The 22082-nt window shown below is 38.7% G+C and overlaps 1 protein-coding gene and 1 long non-coding RNA gene across 3 annotated transcripts in view; one reads left to right on the forward strand and one right to left on the reverse strand.

Annotated features, from left to right (window-relative positions):
* The window catches only part of LOC133722513 (uncharacterized), a 35002-nt gene extending 13697 nt beyond the window's left edge, over window positions 1–21305 (reverse strand). For both annotated transcript variants that reach the window (XR_009852811.1, XR_009852812.1), the window contains exons 1-3: window positions 20463–21305; window positions 20308–20382; window positions 19511–19595 (exon numbers count right to left, since the gene is read on the reverse strand). This is a non-coding gene — a long non-coding RNA (uncharacterized LOC133722513). The remainder of the gene's footprint in view (window positions 1–19510; window positions 19596–20307; window positions 20383–20462) is intronic.
* LOC133722511 (uncharacterized) lies at window positions 13898–15037 on the forward strand. The gene is made up of 2 exons (XM_062149397.1): window positions 13898–14790; window positions 14911–15037. Exons 1-2 carry the CDS (start codon window positions 14044–14046, stop codon window positions 15010–15012), a joined length of 849 nt encoding a protein of 282 aa, XP_062005381.1. The 5' UTR covers window positions 13898–14043; the 3' UTR covers window positions 15013–15037.
* Window positions 21306–22082: the final 777 nt, after the last annotated feature.

Below are 22082 nucleotides of genomic sequence, written 5' to 3' on the forward strand. Positions count from 1 at the left end.
GGTTTTGGGAGCAGGGTGGCTCCAGGAGTTTTTGGAGGGTTGTTTAGAAGTGTGAATGTGTTTCTACAGGTTTTGGGTAGTCCATTTTAGGGGTGACTCTGCCGAATTTTTGGTAGAGTTATTTCTAAGGTGGGCCCCACAGGGCCACCTCGAATTTCAGGGTGAAATTCGGGGCGGGTCCTGTTAGCCTTGTTAATCCAGGCGAGGTGTCTCTGCTGATGCAAAATTTTTGGATTAGGGCTCGAGGTCTTCCACCTACGTTTCTCATAGAGGAGACAGATATGAAGATAGGAAGGAGTATTGGAAGATATATTGACACCGATCTAGGTTCTTTTGGTGATGGTACAATAAGTTTTCTTAGAATCCGAGTGGGGTTGAAGATTTGTGAACCTTTGACAAAGGGAATTCATATGCAACTCAATCCACGGGAGGCTTCTCTGTGCACAGTGAAGTTTAAATACAAACATCTCCCGCACTTTTGTCCATACTGTGGTCTATTGGATCATGTTGGGGCAAACTGTGCAGCTAGACTGGAAGGGAAGATTACAGAGGTGAAATTTGGACGTTGGAAGATACTGGCTAAAGATGTTTTCTCTATTGATCCTCATGGTCAGTTGCAAGGTCATTCTTTTGGTTTGAATGTAGGGAAGAAAATGTGGTCAATGAAAGCTCCAGATATTCCGGTGTGTGGGTGGTTTGAGATAGGGCTAAAGGGAAGGATAAGGAACTTGTCTTTGATGGTAGGAAGGTTGGAGCTGTATGTGGCATCGAACAGGTTGGTGAGGCGAAAAGGCGAAAATTGGTGTGTGATAATCATGATACGTAAATCAGGACTGGTGTTGTAAATGAAGTGATTATGATTGATGCCCCACCGAAGGGTGTGAATGTGGGTGATGGTAAGGTTAACCTGCCTAATTTAGTTGATGCTCCGGTTATGGAAGAAGTGATGAAGGCAGGTGTACGTCTTTCTGCTGTCTCTAAAACTCAAAGTACTAAGAATGAGATCAAGGGTAAAAAAAGTTGCAGATGGTAATCAAGGTGGAAGGAGGAGAGGAGGTGGGTAGAGTAAGAAAGTTTCTAGTGATGTAGAAAGCGATCAGAAGCAGAAGAAACCCTCTCCTAGTAAACGTGAGAAAGTGAAAGACTTTGTGATGTCTTGCTCGCCTAGCAAGCGTCTGATCTTTAGATCACCTACAAAGAATTCAAAGCACAGCTTGGTAAAAGGTGGAATTAGTTCTACTGTGATTGGAACTGAAGTGGTGAGACCCGAGGGACGGGCCCACCACGAACCATGAATTTCTTAAGCTGGAATGTCCGCGGGCTTGGGAACCCGTCCACATTCAATGCCCTGAAGAAGCTACTTCGGGCTCAAGATTCCAACTTAGTTTTCTTAATGGAGACTAAGAAGAAGAAAGATGCGATGATTAAGTTGTGTGGTTCTCTTGGCTATAATAATTGTAGGGTGGTGGAAAGAACAAGGGAGAAAGGAGGAGGGTTAGCATTGTTACGGAAGGATGGGTTACATGTTGATGTAGCAGATTCCTCGCCGGGGTTCATTGATGGAGTGGTAGTGGTTAATGGTAAGAGGTTACGGGTTACTGGTTTCTATGGTAATCCTGCAACGAGTGAGAGGCATCATTTTTGGGAGGTTTTGCAACGTCTCTTTCACACAATGTCTATGGATGATTGGATTGTTTTTGGTGATTTTAATGAAATATTAAGGGATGAAGAGAAAAGTGCTAGTAGGTTGCGATCTGTTTGTCAAATGGAGAGGTTTGGGCAGGTAGTCAATGATTGTGGCCTTAAAGAAATTGATTTTACTGGTCCCTTGTTCCCCTGGAGCAATGGGACGGTTTCTGAATGGTTAGATAGGGATTTCTTGAATCCGGCTGCAACTTTATCTTTTCCACAAGCACATGTGTTTCATTTGGATATTGGTGCAAGTGACCATCTTCCTCTTCTCTTTGACTTGTTAGGGACTGGTTTACCTCAAAAACAGAAGACTAGAATGAGATTTTTATTTGAAAGTTTTTGGGTAAAGGAAGAACAGTGTGGGTCTATTGTCAAAGAGGTATGGGAAGCTATGGAAGCTAATGACTTATTTTCTAAACTTCATAGTTGTGCTGAAAGATTACAAGATTGGAACAAGAAAGTGGTGGGACATGTTCCAAGGAAGATTGAAGAGTTAAAGTTTGCTTTGCAAAAGTTTCCTATTGACATTACCACAGAGGCAGATAGAGGTCAACGTTCAGCCATCAAAAAGGACCTAGAGAAGTATGCTAAGTATGAGGAGTCTTATGGAAGCAAAGATCTCGTGGCCAATGGCTACAGGAGGGAGATAAAAATACAAAGTTTTTCCATGTGGTTGCTAAGGGTCGGGGGCAGCAATGGGTGTATTTGATGAGGCCGGAGTTTGGTGTGAGGAGTTGACAGCTGTGCAAAATGCATTTGTGTCTTATTTCTCGAATCTATATACGTCAGAAGGATGCAATAATATGGAGTTGGTTCTTGACACCATTTCGAGGAAGGTATCAGACGAAGTGAATTGCAAGCTGCTTCAAAAATCCGAGAGATGGGAAGTGGAGGTGGCTCTGAAACATATGGGTGCTACAAAATCTCCAAGTTTGGATGGTATATCAGCTTTATTTTTTAAAACCTACTGGTCAATTGTTGGAGATGCAGTTTGTGATTATTGCTTGTGTGTTTTAAATGATGGGAAGAAGATGGATGATTTCAACCATACCCTGATTTCTCTTATTCCAAAGATCAGCAGTCCAAAGCATGTTACTAAATTTCGGCCAATCGGAGTGTTCAATTGTATACAAATTGATTTCCAAGACTTTGGCTAATAGACTGAAGAAGTATTTGCCTGAGATTATTTCTAGCACCCAAAGTGCTTTTGTTCCAGGTAGGAATATTAAAGACAATGTCATAGCAGCTTTTGAAACAATGCATACAATTCGTGTTCAGAAGTCTACCCCGAACTGAAAATTGGTGCTTAAGTTGGATATCAGCAAAGCTTATGATCATGTGGAATGGAGTTTTTTGGAGGAAGTCATGAAGAAGTTGGGTTTTGTGGATGTGTGGATTAATTTAGTGATAAGGTGTGTTAAATCTGTGTCTTTTTCTATCCTTTGGAAAGGACAACCGGTTGGGAACTTTCGACCAACTAGAGGAATTCGCCAAGGCGATCCATTATCCCCGTATCTATATCTTCTTGTGTCTGAAGATTTATCTGGCTTACTTGTTAGAGAGGATGAGGTTGGGATGGTTTATGGAGCTAGAGATGCTCCTTTTGCACCATCTATCTCCCACATATTATTTGCAGATAATAGTCTCTTGTTTGTGAATGTTACCATCTAGGATTGTCTCCATTTAAAGCAATATCTATTGTTATATGAAAGTGCAGCAAGGCAGCGTATTAACTTCCAGAAATCGGTATTGTCTTTTGGTCCCAATGTTTCTGATAAGAGGAAAACTGACATACAGGACATTTTTAATGTACCAGTTATGGATTTCCATAAGAAATACTTGGGCTCCCAACAACAATAGGCAGGAATAAGAAAGATATGTTTAGAAAGATGAATCAAAGATTGGATGTTCATTTACAAGGTTGGCAAGGGAAGTTCCTCTCTAAAGCGGGTAAGCTTGTTTTGATTAAAGATGTGGCTCAAGCTATTCCCACTTATTCAATGAGTGTGTTCCAATTGTCAATGGGGGTGTGCAAGAAATTCCAGTCAAAAGTAAGTCAGTTTTGGTGGGGGAAGGGTGGTGGCACCATAGGAGAAAGTGAATCAGACGACATATTGAATTTATATGTCGTCTGAGTACGTCAGACAACATACGAATTAAACTGGTCGTCTCTATTTCCCTCAGCCAACACAGGCTCAAAATTGAAATTTGCAAAATTTGGGACAACACATACAATGATATATGTTGTCTGAAAACCCCCTAAAAAAAATATTCAATTAATTTGGTGCGTTGAAAATCCTCGAAACCCTAATCTAACGTATTCCCTCCCTTAGCTGAAAAACAAAACCGAGCTTTCCCTCTCGTTTTGCTACAGAACAAATTAACCCTTTCCCTTAGCTGAAAAAAAAAAAAAACAAACCCTAGATCCACAAAAACAATTGCCTCTCACTCTCAGTCACTGTCACCCTCGCATGCTCTCACTCTCATGAACCTCAATCTCTCAATCCACCCTGGCCCTTTCACCCTCTCAAGCTCACCCTCTCTCTCGCTCATCCTCCGGCGATTCTGGCAAAGAAAGCTTGGGGTATAGAAGTTTGGGTAAGCGATTCCGGCGAATTAAGTTTGGGTATTCAAGTTTTCTGAAAGCCATCTCCCAGCAAGAACACAGTGTGACCAAATTTGCTTCACTCGCCCAGTTTTAAGGTTTGAATCATATGAACTCTTATCCCCAATTTCACTCTTTTGATTGTTGATGTTCTGGAGAGACAAAACACCTACCCTTTCATTGTGGCCTGGTAATCATTGCCTCTGAACTCCGATGTTGTTTTCAATTTTGATGCTTTTGTACTGAATGCAAAAGCTTCTTCTTTTAATTTACAAAGAAACAAGAGAAATTTTAAATACACACCCCTAATTAGTTAATACACATCTCTATTATTTTATATTTCAAATCAAATTTTATAGGTAGGTTAAATGTCCAAAACAGATATCTATATATTAGAAGAAAAAAAAATCGAATCACGCCTATATTCTTTTTTACGTCTCTTCTTCTAAACCCTAGACGCTGTAATACATCTTTCTTCTCCACACTTCATCATATCAATTTCGACCATTGACATAGATTCTTAAGACCTCGCTCAACAATCTTCAATTATGTCGTGTTTAGATGAAATAATTATAAATTCTTGAGAAATTTAAAATGATGGAATCTACCACTCCATCAATTAGAATTCCATAAATTGCAATTTCTATTGTTGGGTTGTATTTATTCAGAATTTGGAATGTGTAATAAATTAAGAAGATTTCAAACAAGTTAAAATATTGAAAACGAAAATGACCTTGCTTTGGAAACTAATAAAGTAAGAAAAGTAAACTTTTGTAAGGAAATTCGAAATGATACATATTTTGATGGAAATTGAAGTGAAGAATTCGGACAATCAATTCATTCATTTTTTTCCATAGAGAAATTCATAATTTCCAAGTATAGAATGTCAAACGAGATAATTCATATTAAGAAGTTATGAACTGCTTATTTTCATTTTAAATATCATCTCTTTTTCCTTCATCCAAACACACTGTTGAGGTGTGTGTTCTTCATCTTGTTTATTATTATCATGTTTTTAAAGATTTGAAGGGAACGGTAATAAATCTGTAAGGATTTCCCAATATTTAACACAAGTAATCAGTATGGGCATTTACAAAACGTCAACCTATACTGATCATACTAAATAGTAGCCTTAATATAGTCAAATAATAGAATATTTCATGATTTTTGAGATTAAGGGTATTTTCGGTACTTTGGGTTGTGTATTTAATAAAATATTATAATGATAAATTAAATGAGTGGTGTATTGAGAATGGGGTGTGTATTAAGTAATTGGGGGTGTGTATTTAAAATTTCTCAAGAAACAAAGCTTGCTTTCATTAATTTTGTTTCTTTTGTTTTGTTCCAACACTCCAGACCACAAGGTTGAACCTTTTGTCTTGTTCACCTTGATTAGCCTTGATTAAGACAAGAAAGCCACCGCCAAATTTATTTCTTTAATCTTCCAAGACTTTGAACTTGTTCTGTTAGCCTCCGCCAACACTTTGATTTTTTTATGTTTTTTGACAAAAGCATGAACTGACAGCGCTTTCATGTAACGCAGGCACCATCTCAAAGCACCTCTTGATTGTACAAGTTCGGGTTCTCGCTTTGTCGGTCGCACTCTTCCATTTTCAGCTTATCTCTCTCTCTCTCTCTTGCCTTGTAAGTTCTTCGTTTTTAGTTTCATCGAGTCTTGATGGGTTGTCTGATATGATTGGGTTTATTGATTATATATTATGGTATTGTTGTTTCTGATTGATTGAAATAGTTCATTCTTAGGTAAAATGAACATAGGTTTGTTGTATTATGCTGCAGGTGTTGTACGTTATAGCTTGAAATATAGATTTTATTGTCTTTTTATGTCCTTTGGTAAACAAAGTGATGAAATTTTGATGGGAACCCATTTGGGTGTGTAATTATACTATTTGTTTCTACTTGAGGTAACTATAGAAGTATCGAATTGAAGTATGTAGTATATGAAACATTGAATTATGGTATGCAGTCTTTGTTAGGATTATCAGTTTAATTAGTATCTCTGTGTGTTTTAGTTTTGCTAACCTAATAAACATTGCAGAATTGTGTTTTAGTTTTTTTTTTCAGTTATAGTATAAACCCTAAACTTAAACTGGAAGTACTTTTCAGATTTCATTGGTTACTTTAGGAATGAGTTTCTCTTGAAGTGGTAAGACATTGTATGTGATTATTCAATTGGTTTCTTTCTTGCACAGTAGTATCAAAAGCATAGTTCTTAAACTTAAGTTTTTACAATGGTCTAGCAAGCTGCACATTAAAGAACTTCAATTCACACATTTAGAAAGTTAATTGATTGGCACTAGAAGTATACCATGTCATGTGATTAGATATAGAGGAATACACTTGCAGATTTTGTGGGCATGTCTAATTGATCTTATTCATAGAATCTTGTTGGTGTACAGAGATCTATCTTGATTCTTTGCTTATGTTTGTGATTTTTCCATGTACTTACACACTATTTATACCCACAAATATGTAGGGTCTGTATTTGGTGTGTAAAGATCTGTGAGTTGAAGAAGGTCATATAGTATAGCTAGTCATATAGTATCACTGGACAAAATTAAGCTTGCCCTTGCTATCCTTAAGGTATACCTCTTAGTTTCTTCTTTGAACATGAACTTACAAATATGTCTCATGCCTTCTAACATACTGCTTGTGGTTGTGAGTTATGTGAGTATATATGCCTTGTAATATTGCTTAATTATCCTAGGTGTGCAGCAATAGTTTACATTTGGACATGTTAGACAATATGTTATATTTTGCTAATGCAAGGTCTTTATATTTTTGTGGAATATGGAAACATACTTACAATAAGTTAGACCTGAATTGAATTGGCTTATTCTGTTTTCTGGTTTTCTTCTTCTTTTAAAGTAGTTGTATTATGTTGGTACATATGAGAATGCTTTTCTAAGTTGTCTGAAGTTAAGTTTGTTTTATTTTTAGAGATGGATAAGTCTTGGATGCATGCTGATAGAAGATCACACACATATGAACTAGGTGTTGAGGAATTTCTAAAGTTTGCTTTTGAGAATGCTAGCTATGTAGATAATATCTGTTGTCCCTGCGCTAAATGTGGGGGCACAGATGAGACATTTTCAATTAGGATGATAAAAGATCATCTATATTGGAATGGTATAGATGAGAGTTACAAAGATTGGGTATGGCATGGGGAACCTTCTAGGGCAACGATGAATGCCAATGAAGAGCCATCTGAAGCTACTGTAGATATGGTAGAAGAAGAAGATGGGGTAGACAATATAAGGTTGGGAGATCAGGGAGAAAAAATGGCTAGTGAGGATGAGGTTTATTTCGATAATTGTGAGGATGAGCAGTTTTCAGCAGACTCAAATGACTTTATGAAGTTAGTCGACGATGGAGATAAACCTTTATACCCTGGTTGTAAGAAGCACACCAAATTGAATGCGCTTATACAGACTTATAACCTGAAAGCAAAGCATGGAATGTCTGATGTGTGCTATTCTGATATGTTGATCATGATTGGAATGTTTCTTCCTGAAGGTAATGAGATACCAGGGTCAGAGTATGAGGCTAAAAAGACTTTAGTTTCATAGGAATGGAATATAAAAAAATGGGTTTTTTTACTTCAACGGTGTCTGGACACTTAGGAGACTTTTAAAATGATACCTGAACTTACAATGTTATCAATATGATACCTGGACTCATTTTTTTTTATCAACGTCGTACCTCAGTCTATTTTTCGTCACGGTGCCGTTAAATATGAGCACGTGACCTCCACGTGACTAGATTTTCAGGGATAAAATTGTCATTGAGTCCAACTTATTATTAAAAGAAAATTTTAAAAAATTGCAGATGACTCCTCATCTCGTCCGACTACACGAAGAAAACGACGACGATATCCTCAGCCCCACCGCCTCCACCACCACCACATAAACCCTAGACACCACCATATCCCCGAGTATACCAGCATCGTTGGGAGAAGGGGCAGCGGAGACTTCGAGGACGAAGATGGTGAAGGACGACGGCTCCGATCAACAACCGAAACCAACCCACCATCACTCTCCTCATCGAAATCCAAGTTTTCTGTGACCCAAAACAAGTTTTCAGGAACCCTTTGCTCCCAATCCCATGTAAAGCTTCGAACTTCAACCTTCCAAAGCTTCAAAACTTTTTCTGTAAAGCTTCAAAAAATTCCAAATTCCAAATTCCCAATTCCCAGATCAACATATTTTAAAGCTACCAAACCTAGTTGGTTGGGCCATGTCTCACAATCCCTGCAAGCTGTTAGTGAAGCCAACAAAAAGGGATTGATTTCTCGCAGCTCGTGATGAGATAAAAAGACAGAATATGTTGAAAGAGAGATTGTTTTGTCATATTTTGGTGTTTGCATGTTTTGGTCAATTGTCAATTATGGTGTTGGGGTTTTGAAAGGACTTGGGGTTGATCAGTGATATCCTTTGAGGGAGCCCATCATGAAAAGTGACCAGATGAACCAAAATTTCCCAGAAATTGCTGTGAAATTTACAAGAATCAAACGATGGGGGAGGTGAATTGGTATATTCACCAATCAAAAATTTGAAAATATCTTGGGCAAATTGGTGCACCGCCAACATCCAATTCCTCACTAGGCTGTGATTTGATCTGGTTCTGTCTGTGATCGATCTATGGAAAGAGTTTAGGAGGAAGACGACTAGAGGCGGAGAGGATAGAGGAAGAAGATGATAGGTAGGTGGGTAGGGAAAAAGAAAAGATTGATAAAATAAAATTACTAAAATGTCGAATATAGCCCTACAGTTGGGGAAAATTAGTCTTTTTGTCATCATTTAGTGCCTCACATAAGTCACACGTGCTTGGACTAACGGTACTGTGACGGAAAATGGACGGAGGTACAACGTTGATAAGAAAAAATGAGTCCAGGTATCATATTGATAACATTGTAAGTTCAAGTATCATTTTAAAAGTCTCCTAAGTGTCCAGACACTGTTGAAGTAAAAAACCCTAAAAAAATACATGAATGTCCTAATGACTGCATTTTGTATAGAGACGAGCATGTTGATACTACTAGTTGTCCTACTTGTGGGGAGTCAAGGTGGAAATTAGGCAACGGTAATATTGAGAAGCAAGGGATACCCGGGAAAGTATTGTGGTACTTTCCCCCAATCCCACGGTTCAAGCGCAAGTTTCAATCGACAAAAACTTTCAAAAATCTAACTTGGCATGCGTCTGAAAGACGAAAAGATGAGTTTATGCGCCATCCAGCAGATGCCCCCACTTGGAAGTTAGTGGACCAAAAATGGCTAGAATTTTGTAATGATCCTATGAACCTTAGACTTGCACTCTCATCTGATGGCTTCAATCCCCACAGCTCTTTGAGTAGCAGATATTCTTGCTGGCCAGTTATACTTGTTACTTATAACCTCCCCCCATGGCTATGCATGAAAAGGAAGTTCATGATGCTAACCTTATTGATTTCCGGACCTAAACAACCCGGAAATGATATTGATGTATATTTCCAGCCCTTAATTGACTGTTTAAAAAAGCTGTGGGATGGGATAGATGGAGTGTACGATGCATTTAAGGGAGAATACTTTAAACTGAAAGCTGTTCTATTTTGGACAATAAATTATTTTCCCGCTTATGGAAACTTATCAGGTAGTGTTACAAAGGGTTATAATGGTTGTCCTATATGTTGTGAGAATACAAAACCTTATCGGTTGTCTGATGGACAGAAAATGAGCCATATTGGTCACCGGAGATGGTTACCGCGCCATCATCCTTATCGAAGGCAGACCAAACAGTTCAATAACCTACCAGAGTTTGAAGAAGTCCATATTCTTTGAACTTGAATATTGGAAATTTCTTCCAGTTCGACATATTCTCGATGTTATGCATATTGAGAAAAATGTTTGTGATAGTATTATCGGTACATTATTCAACATTCCCGGAAAAACAAAAGATGGAGTTGCTGCTAGGATGGATATGGTGGACATGGGTATACGGACTGGTTTAGGACCAAAACCTGGGCCAAAAAAGGACAAGTTGCCACTTGCTAGTTGGAATCTACTTCTAGAAGAGAAGAAAGCAATGTGCATGTCTTTCTTCAACATGAAGGGTCCTTATGGCATTTCCTCAAATATATGAAATCTTGTTTCCATAGATGACTTAAGGCTGGTTGGTCTCAAGTCACATGATTGTGCAACAACTACTACCTATTGCTATACGTTCAAGTTTAGATAAACCAGTCCGATTTGCAATAATTCGATTCTGTCTCTTCTTCAAGGCTATATGCAGTAAAGTGTTAGATGTAAGAGAGCTGAAGAAAATGCAAAAAGATCTAGTTTTGACAGTTTGTGAGCTGGAGAAGTACTTCCCACCTTCCTTCTTTGATATCATGATCCATCTCACAATTCATCTTGTTAGAGAAGTTGAGCTTTGTGGCCCCGTATTCTTTAGGTGGATGTACCCTTTTGAAAGGTACATGAAAACCCTGAAAAGTTATGTTAGAAGTCGACACCATCCAGAAGGTTGCATTGCCGAGTCATATATTGCTGAAGAAGCAGTGAAATTTATCTCAGAACGTATACTTTGTGGTGAAGATACAGCTGGCATCCCATCAATAGGTATATTTGACGAAAGCTGCACCAAACCCTTATCCGGTGCAAGTATTGTATCTATTTATGGAAGGGAGTTGGAGCTAGCACATCTCAATGTATTACAGAATCTCGATGATGCCCGACCATACTTTGAGTAAGTATTTATTTCAATTTTGAGCTACTGTTTAATTTCTATATGTATGTTAACTTTAAAATCTTAGTACTAATCAATGGACTGGTTTGCAGAGAACACATGGAGATTTTGAAGCAACAATATCCTAAGTACAAAAAAGATGAAAGGTGGCTGACCGATAAGCAAAATTCAACTTTTCCAAATTGGATAAAGGAAAGGGTAAGTGTTATATATAGAGAGAAGTACCAAATTTTGTTTGAAATGTATTTGGTGGTTATATTTGGAATAAATGGCTGTAACATAAGTCGTTTATAACTTTTTGCAAGTTGTTGAAGCATTGGGGGATCCTAATAATAACATCTCTGATTCATTGAGGTGGATTGAAGATGGAGTAAACTCAGATGTACCAACATTTTCTAGTTACATGGTTAATGAGGTTCATTTCAATACTACGGAACGTGACGATGTTACGAAAGCCCAGAATAGCGGTGTTTTCCTACATGCTCATGCCTTACAAGTAGCTGGTGCAAAGAACAGAAACCCCAAAATTGATGACATGGATTTTTATGGAGTTATTGCAGCTATATGGGAGATGGATTATAATAAGTTCAGAATTTCTGTCTTCAAGTGCGATTGGGTTGAAAATGCCAAGGGCATTAAAGTCGATGAGTTTGGGTTTACATTGGTAACCTTGAATAGGATAGGTCATGTATCTGATCCTTTTGTGTTAGGGAAGGATGTGAAACAAGTATGGTATGTAGAGGACCCAAGCAAAGAGAATTGTTCAGTAATTATAACATGTCCTGAGAGGGATTATGCTCATGATCATGATGGAGAAGAAGAGCTTGGGAATCTGGAAATAGAGCAGCAGCCCTTCATAGCAACAATTCCACCCATCGAAACCTATGACAATACAGTCAGTGATCAACAGAACCCCTACATGTGACAAGGAAATGAAGGGATATGGGTTGATAAATGATAACTATCAAAGTTATCAAACTAACCAAGTTAGGGGATTCAGGGACGTGTATTATAGATGTTTTTGTTGATTTTGACAGTTAATCTGAATGCATTTGTAGTATAGGCAGTTAACTTGTTTATCATGTGTATTGATATGTTTTTGTTGATTAATTATGAAGCAAACTGGTTGAATTCTTATTTACTTGTTGTAGCACTTAAAATGTTATGAGGTTTGGCTGTATTTGGTTTTGTATCGCAACACTTAAATATTAGAACTGAAAAGCTGATTGTTTGTGGTTTTGTGTTTGTAGATAATGGCACCTTCGACACGAAAACCTTCTTCTCAAGCACTAGCAATGGCCAAAAAAATGAGGGAAATCCAGCTAAGGACAAGGTCTACTTCCAAGCGATCCAATGGAGCAACATCAATTGGAACCAAGGGTTCAGTACATGCTGCATCAAAGTTGTCATCGAAACGAAAAACTAGATCAAAGGGTTCAACTAGGGGTCATCATTTGGCCCTTAGGCCCTAAACCCGCCCTAAGCCCGCCCGACCCGGCCCTTGCATTAGGGCGGGCCGGCCCGACCCTTTTTAAAATAGGGTAGGGTATGGGCCATGAGAATGAAACCCGGCCCGGCCCTTTAGGCCCGCCCGAATAAGCCCTAATAATTTTCTATTTTTTCTATTTTTTAATTATGTTTCTCTTTTTTCTATAATATTCAATTTATCTCTTTCTTTGTAATTGATTTCTTAAGCTTTGTTTTCTTTAGTTTTTATTTTCTTTGTTACATAACAATTAATATTAGGAGATTTAGAGAGATAGTTAATTGAATATAACCACCTTAACTAATATTAATAAATGTTATAAGTTAATTCCTATACACACACACATATTAAATATGATCAACCAAAAACAATGTCTTATACCTATATAACCATTGAGCCACATTTTGAGGAAAAAAAATAATGTAAGTTTTTTTTTTATTAAACAAAATAAGGCCCTTTTCGGTCCTATTTGGCCCTATTCGGAAGGTCGGCCCGACCCGGCCTTTTCGGCCCTAATAGATCTGGCTTTTAGGGCGGGTAAGGGTTAGCATATTTAAGCCCCGGCCCGACCCTACCCGGCCCTAAATTTTGTTGACTTTGACTAGGCCCGGCCCGACCCTAAGCCCTAAAATTTAGGGTAGGGCCGGCCCTAGCCCGGCCCATGATGACCCCTAGGTTCAACAGCTACAAAAAAGGAAGGTCTGAAATTGCTGAAACAAGGTTGTGTAACAATGAGTCGCATTGTTAGACGAAAAACTATTGGAAAGAAGATGACAGTTAAGTTTAGCGAGAAAGGACAACCAATAGGGAAAGCTGGTTAGCTCGCAAGAAGATTGCAATCACGATTCCTACTTGGAAGGATGTTCTTATGGAACAGAAAAATAAAATCTGGGAAGGCTGGTATGAGAACTGTCCTGTTTTTTGTTCTTTTGGTATCTATAAAGTGTTGAATATAATATGTGCTTACTTGTTTAACTACTTAGATGTTGCTTACTGCTATTTTCATGTATGCAGTTGGCATTTGTGTTGCGTCCGGAGCACAAAAGAATGATTTTAATCTCAGCAGGACAGAAATGGAGAGAATTTAAGAGCCATTTGACGACCCGCTACATTCTCCCTTATAGAGATAACCCCGAACTTATCGAGTCTCGTCCAGAAGACTATCTTTTCATTAATCAACTAGACTGGGAGATTTTTGTAAAGGAAAGGTTATTTAACGCATTCTTGGTAAGGGTTCAACTATTATAAGTTAATGTTTTGGTTTTGCAATTAGTACTAACATGTTAAGCATGCATTGACTGGACATTGTTTTGTAGGAAGTGCATGAAAAACAGGAAAAAAAAAAAAAAAACGGGATTTACATAAGTATCCTCACCGGCTGTCATGTAAAGGATACGCTGGATTGGAGGAAGAACTAGTAAGTTATCAATTAATGGTTTCATGGTTTGTGACATTTTGATTTATTTGATGTATACGATAGTATAGATATTGACATAATCAATTGATGTAGTCTGCAACTATGGCTGATGGAGAACTTGATCGTGCAACAATGTGGATCAAAGCACGTCAAGATAAGAATGGTGGGTTTAAAGATCCTTCAATCGAGAAGGCCAACAAAATTGTAAGCCGTTCCTATTTTGGTTTGTCAAAAGGAATTTTCAATGTAATGTTGCAACATAACCTGACCACTTATATTTTTCAGGCTGTTTTGAAGAAAAAGGAGGTTGAGGGAGAGTTAAGCACTTCTGGAGCAAATGATGTGTTGACCTTAGCATTGGGAAATCCTGAAAATACTAGAATAGTAAGAGGAGTAGGAGGAAATGTGAGGAAAGCTGCATACTTTAACCTCCCAAAGCACCGAAAGCAAAGTGTTAAACAGACTGTTAGGTTGAGTATTCAGAAAATAATGGAACAAGAGAGGGAGAAGATACTAGCAGAAGAACGAGTAATTTGGGAAGAGAGGCTTAAGAGGTTAGAAGATAAATTCAATTGGAAGGCTGTGCAAACTGAGTCCGCCAAAGTTTCCACCATTTATAGGAAAATGGGTTCTGGACAAGGAAGTTCTTCAAATCTGCATGAGAAAGCTGCCCAGGCAACTGAAATGCGGATTCCAACCACATTCAGAAAGTCCTTGGAGTTAGAACTTCATGAGGAGCCTGTGGAAAATCTCAGTCCCATTAATGAAAAGAAATTGGATGCTACGGCAAAGGCTGAGCAAAATGGTCCCATTCTTGTTGATCTGGAAAAACAGAAGGCTGAAGTTCAGGTAACTATAAATGTATTATGCATTGAATGATTATATTGTTAAGTTAGATGATGTGCTGCCATGTTATACATTCAGCTATCTTGTTTAGTGTCTCACCATATAACACTTTGTAATTTTTAGCCACAGACAATTGGAAAAGAGTGTCAATTGGCTTCTGGTTCAATCGATAATGTTGTGGCTATTGCAACAATTATAGAAGTCAAAGACGAAAGCAACAGCTAGCTTATCCATGGTGTTCCATTGGGCGAAGGAAATAAGTGTGTCTCGATTGTACGCTCTCTAGTGGATGAAGCTAAGCTTCCATTCCCAATCAAGGATGAAATAGTGACTGTTTGTGATGCGATCGGGACTTATGTGGCCTGGCCCGAAAACATGATAATTTTTTCAGCAGAGTGTAAGGTAATAAATACTACTTCTCACTTGATTTTTTTTTTTTTTTTTTTTGAAAGAAACTGCAAGGTACTTTATTAATGATTTAAAAGGTTACAATCATAGAGTAGTCCATCAGCAATGCAACTAGGAGAATGAGTGAGCCAGGTCTCATTCTGATGTGATTCAAAACCAATACTAGCAAGACGATGAGCCACTGTGTTACAACTCCGAGGAGCATACTTGATTTGCACCTCCGGCATGCTATGTAATAGCATTAGAATATCATCTATAATGCTGCCAAACTCGGTGAGTGCAGCATCCTTGTATGCAATATCTTGGACTGCAGCAAGACAATCCGTCTCAACTATAGCCCTATCCAGATGCAATTGTTTAAGAAGATCCACGCTTACTCTTATAACTAGCAATTCTGCTTGCTTGGCTGAAGAAATATGTGGCACAGAGTGAGCTAAAGCCGCCATAAACTGACCAATAGAGTCCCGAACTATGCCCCCAAGGCCTCCATGATTAAGTGATGGCAGAAAAGCACCATCCACATTTATCTTAACTAAAGAACCCTGTGCAGGTTGCCATCGTTCTATCCCCTGTGACCGGGTAATCTTGGAAGATGCTTGAGCTTTTTTAAACTCATCTAGCCAAGTCATGGCACTTAGGAAAAGATCAGCAGCTGGTCTTGAGGTATTGTCCCATAACATACTATTTCTGTTCTTCCAGATCGACCAAATACCTATCAGAAGCCTCTCAAACACCTCAGCTTGCAAGTGTAAAGCTCTTTCTAACATCCATTCCTTAAAAACTACATTAGGTAGAAAGGAATTCTGAAGATGAAAAGGAGGAGTAGAGAAGAATTCAACAGCAACCGGACACTTACAAAAGAGATGCGCAGTGTCTTCTAATGGATGCCTACACAACAAGCATCTTGAGTCTCCCTCATAGCCCTTTGTAATAAGCCGGTCTCTTGTAGGTAACAAGTTGTTACATGCCCTCCAAACACATATTTGGACTTTCCCAGGCACCTTGGCTTTTCAAAGTCTTCTCCAAAGTTCATTAAACGAATCCCCATTTGATGTAGTAGCCAGCACATCACCTAGTACATGCTCCCTGACCACCCAGTAGGCTGTCTTAACAGTAAAAAGACCCCTACGTTCTGGTCTCCAATACAATCTGTCCCTAACAGGGCGTCGAGCTAGAGGAATAGATAAAATGTGTTCAACCAACTCAGGGGGAAAAAGAGTACTCACCGAGGCAATGATCCAAGAACGCTCATTAGAGTCAATTAAATCAGCAACTTTTTCAACCTGGCAATTTGTAGGTCTTTGAATTTGGTACTGTGGACAGTTAGGGATCCAATCATCATGCCACACATTTATGCTCACGCTATCCCCCACTCTCCATTTAACTCCTGCTTTGAGCACCGGTCTCCCTGCAAGAATACTCCTCCAAGAGAAAGAAGGAGCATCTCCTAATTCTGCATTCCAGAAGGAACAATTTGGAAAATATTTTGCCTTATACAATCTCGCAATGAGAGATTGAAGATTTGAAATAATCCTCCAGCCTTGTTTTGCTAGCATGGCAAGATTGTAAGCATATAAACTTTTGAAGCCCATTCCTCCCTCTTTTTTTGTTAGGCATAATCTGTCCCAACTCCTCCAATGAATCTTTTTCGTCATCAGTATCACCCCAGAAGAAAGAGGCACAAAGTTGGTGAATGTCATCACATAGACCTTTTGGTAACAAGTAACAATTCATGGCATATTGTGGCATAGTTTTAGCCACAGCTTTAATAAGTATTTCCTTACCTGCACTGCTTAGGATCTTTGACTTCCAATTAACCAGCTTCTTCGTCAACTTCTCTTTGATGTACTGAAACTTTTCGGTCTTGGATTTTCCTACACGCAGCGGTAAACCCAGGTATCTATCATGCTCTTCTACTCTGTGTACTGCAAGAAGAGTTGCCATGCTAATTTGCATAGCAATAGGCACATTTCTGCTAAAAACCACACTACTTTTCTGAAAATTAATCTTTTGTCCCGAAGCTTTTTCATAGATATTGAGAATTTCACGAATAGTCTGACATTCGTGAATCGTTGCAGCTCCAAAAAGAAAACTATCATCCGCAAAGAACAAATGATGTAGTGTAGGGGCTTCAGGACACATCTTCAAACCGTGAATAGCACCTGCATCAACTGCTTGAGAAAGAAGAGCTGAAAGCCCTTCAGCACATAAGATGAATAGGTATGGAGAGAGTGGATCACCCTGCCTTATCCCCCGAGTCGGAGTAATTAGCTCAGTTTGTTCACTATTAACCAGGATGGCATAGGTAACAGACTCCACACATTTCATAATTATATTGATCCACCTCACATCAAAACCCAACTTGGTTAGCATATGACCGGCTAGAGTGGACCTTCTTCTCACTTGATTTAAATGTACCAGAAGTTAATTCTTGTAAATGAATTGTCCCTACTAATTTGTACAACTTTTATTTACAGAAAGAGTTACCAGCAAAGAGTAAAGGATTGAAGAAGAGAAAAAGGACAGAAGAAAATGATGATGATGATGACGATGAGGAAGATCTAGACATGACATCATTGCCACCAACTATTCCTCCATCCCTTAAAGCTGTATGCAGTTGGGCCAAAGAAACATTAATGGGAACACCATTGTCTGCGACTTCGATGAAAAGAATTTCGGACATGTGTCCAAAACTATTGTGAGTAAACACAATATTAATAACTTTGTTACCATGAAGGAAGTATCGGTCAGCTGTATATGCATCTATATGAGGTACTCTACTGGCTTTAGTTGGAATTTTGACAGAAAAATGTCCTCAACATTATGATTTAATAAAGCATTCTTTGATTTGTAGCTATCTTTATGGTGTGTTGAAAAAATCGAAGATGGTGGACATGGTTGGATTTATGGACACTACTGATATTGGTTCCATTGGGTGTGGTAATCCAATTGAGTGTTCCCGTGCAATAGCTGATAGGTTGAAACGAGCAAAGCGTGGCCAAATTCTTTTGTTGTCATATAACTCTGGGTATGTAATCTTCATAGATTGTCAGGATTGCTTTCTGAAATTGTTATGCTGCTGAATATTGTAATGTCAACATCTATTGTCTTCAAAAAATGTGTTTTTTTTTTTGCTTTGAAGATGTCACTACATGTTGACTGTAATAAATGCTGAAGAAGACATTGTCTACTTCATGGATCCATTAAAGAGGAGACTTGTTACAGGAGAATGGAAGGACATTGTCGATCAGTAAGTGGATGGCTTTTTTAGTTATTCTTATATTTCAAACTGATGTTTCTAGCTGCATATATTTTGTTCTTTAACACAAACTTTCTGTTAATATTAAAGCGGCATCAAAATACATAATGCTCAAGTCAAAAGGCAAGGCAGAAAAACAACTACTTGGAAAAACTGTGCAGTATGATTTATGAAACAGTTTTCAAAATCTTAGTTGTAAGAAGTTTCTTATTTCGAATTTAACTGGCCATAGTTGGTATTTAATATACTGTTTTCAGGGTATCCCGGAGCAAAAGACCGACAAAGATTGTGGATACTTTATAATGAGATACATGAAGGAAATAGTGGAAGATAAGAATTTGGACTTTTTCAGCAAGATAATTAAAACTAGTTTATATTGCTTGGATTGTGGTTATTGAAATTTTGGTCACTGTTTTTTTGCATCTTGTGCTTGTGGATATGAATTATGTCTTGGTTGTCCAAAATGCATGGTAAACCTTTGATCCAACAATAATTTTGGTATTCTACTAGTCCATTGTATTTGGCAAAAGGATGTACACATGATGGTTTGGAGTAATAAAGCACCTCTGTTTTTAGGGTTGCATAGAGTTCTGTACTACTCACTCTAGATTCATTCTTGTATTATATCATTGTGAACAATTGAGTTGCATGTATGATATGTTTTCTGGTTGTCAATTTACCAATTGCATGTAAACCATTTTGTTTCAGTGGGAGAGAAGAGGCAAAGCAGCATATATCCCAGCAAGATATTGATGTGGTCAGAAATGAATGGGCAAAGTTTGTGGTTATCGACACCGTGGGATCCCTAGGAATCAACGCGTCTAGGTCCCATTCACTTTCAGGTCACAAGTACAAACATACAATGGGTACAGTATCTCAACATGCAAGTCTAGCCTCAGTTTTCGCAATCAGCAATTATCAGTTATGAAAACACAGGTATCACGAGGCATCGACTAATGAACAACCAAAAATGTACTTGCAGGCAACATACTATTATACTAGAGCATTACACGCATATCGAAAATCCTCTAACAAGGAAGGGACAGCTCACCCTACCTGGAATTGGAGTGCTCGCCCAAACTTAGCTTCGTTTCCGACTTTCGATACTTCTTCTAATTTCATGTGCACACGCTCGAGTCCCCTAACAAAAATTACATCCGATAAGTAACTAATTCATAACTCAATTTAAAATTCACCAAATAACCCATGATCGATACTTATTAGAAACCATTCCCGAACAATTCACTTAGAATAGTAAGCTCATTCGGGATAGGGTGATCATACTTCTTTCGATAATATAGTTCGGGTTAAATATTTGATGCCATTGTCTAGCATTCCTTTCTTAACCAACAAATACACTTACCATTCCCAAATAATCCAAGTGATGTAACATTTGAATCATTTAGGATATGGTGACTATACTTGGCACTTTGACCAAAATTTGTTTAGCACTTCTACCTTAAGAAAACAAATGACAATTACCATATCCGTACGATTTCACCTCTCAAAATCATTTCGGGATATGGTAACATTAGAATACTTTGAGTTTCTAACCTTGTTTCATGAACCTCAATTGAATATACAAAATCCATTATTTTCATTATCGGTTTTTCCCCAACTTTGTTCACAACATAACTCATTTTCCATAAATGGTCCATTCTCAATTATCAATTTCTTTCTATGTCAAACATAACCAATCACACATACATCATCTAATTTGCACCAACTCATTAACATTCAACAGAGCACTATAAAGGTAAGAAACTATCCATTTCCACTGACTACTTTCGATTTTCAGGGGATACAATACAACCACAATAAACAGTAACTCATTTGTTTCATCATGCCATTACCTTTCTCATAATCTCTTCAACTCCTTCCTTTGGTAGCCTCGGCTAACCTTCCTTGACTTGGGTATTCATCTCCACCTCAAGACAACATGCTCAATTAATCAATTCCAATATCCCAACAAAAATGAAATCATAAGTTTAAGGTTGGGATTTCTTACCCCATACCTGCTCTGCCGAGACCCAAAATCTCCATAATGTGCTACTCCTTGTAGTCCTCTATTCTTCACCATCCCCTTAAAAACTCAAATCGAAGCAATGACCAGAAGCTGCCCCATTTTCTTCATAATCCCATCGTTTCTTACATGTTCAACACTCAAGAACACCAACCAAAGAACTCAAAATTATCAACCCATTCCAATCTGGATCAATACTTAATCAATAAACTAAGAGGGCTTTGAGATCGTCTTACCGAAACAAGGAGGGGTTGTCGGCGATACTACACGGCGGCGTTGGGGTGCCCACGCGCCAGTGGCGGCGCGTGCGGTGACTCTGATCGGAGTCAGAGGTCGAAGCCTTGGGGTTATGGTCAAAGGAGAGGTGTTGATTCCAACTACGGAGATGGTTTAGCTCGATTCGAGCTGGAGACAGGAGAACGTAGGCATGTAGAGCTATGGGTTCCGGCGAAGCTCGTATGTCGTTTTCCGGCTTTGGTGGGTGTCGAGACTTCTGGGTTTTGCTCCTTGTTGCTTGCTGAGTAGAGCTATGGTGGCAATGAGGTAAGAAAATGGCCGGAAATCAGAGAATGATGATGAACAGTGATTTCGTAGGTTTGGAAATCGAGTGTGAAGTAGTGTGAAGGTTGGGGCTGATGCATGGCTTTGATTTCTCTTGGGTTTTGGTCGGATTTGGATTGTGGTTTGACTGGTGGTAGCAGTGACGAGAGGTGGTGGCCGTGTGGTGAGATGGAGGCCGGAGATGGTGTTCTCCGGTGGTTGCAGAGGGAAGACGAGAAAGAAAGGTCGGGAGAGAAAGAGAGGACGCGGCCGAGAGGGAGAAAAGAAGAAAAATGATGCTAGGGTTTTCTAAATTTCCTATTTATACTAATGTGCATGAAATACCCATCTTGCCCTTGTGACGAATTACGAAACTCTTCTAGTTGATTGATTTCGGTTTTGGGCTCGTAACTTTTCTTTTATTTTATTTTTCTCGTTGGAAACTTCTTAAGTTAATTCTTGACTTCGTCCTAGGCCCAAAACTCGATCTCGTAAAAACCCAAAATCCAAAACTTTGTTACAACTCAATTTGTCGTCTTTGAAACTTCAACAAACGGTCGGCTCACTAAACTTCTGTAACCTTCTAGACCCAAATGAAAGAATCTCGGCCAACTTAAATCATAAGGCCCAATAGGTGGTCTCGACACCAAAACAATCTCCAAAATCGATTTCTTCACTTATATCACCTTGCGGAAAAATCTTATTGGCGAAAATTACCTTCTAAAAATTAAACAAAATTTTCGGGGGCTCACATGGGAGTGGCAGATACAATATGAGTTGGCAAATACAAGGATGATGCACTCGAACTCGGTGGGTTTTGAATCAGCCAGTGCTGCTGCATCATCACTTTCGAACACTCAAGTCTGGTCTCCTCCAGGTACGGACTGTTTAAAATTGAATTTTGACGGTGCAACTGATGTGAAAAATGGAGTGTGTGGTGTTGGAGCAGTATTTCGAGATCAGCAGGATAGGTTGAGAGGGGCTTTGGCGATACCTCAGGTTGGTAATTTATCCCCAAGAGCAGTGGAATCATTAGCATTGCTGCATGGTCTCAAGTTTGCTTTG

The sequence above is a fragment of the Rosa rugosa genome, chromosome 7 (genome assembly GCF_958449725.1).
Source record: "Rosa rugosa chromosome 7, drRosRugo1.1, whole genome shotgun sequence".
Lineage (NCBI taxonomy): Eukaryota > Viridiplantae > Streptophyta > Magnoliopsida > Rosales > Rosaceae > Rosa > Rosa rugosa.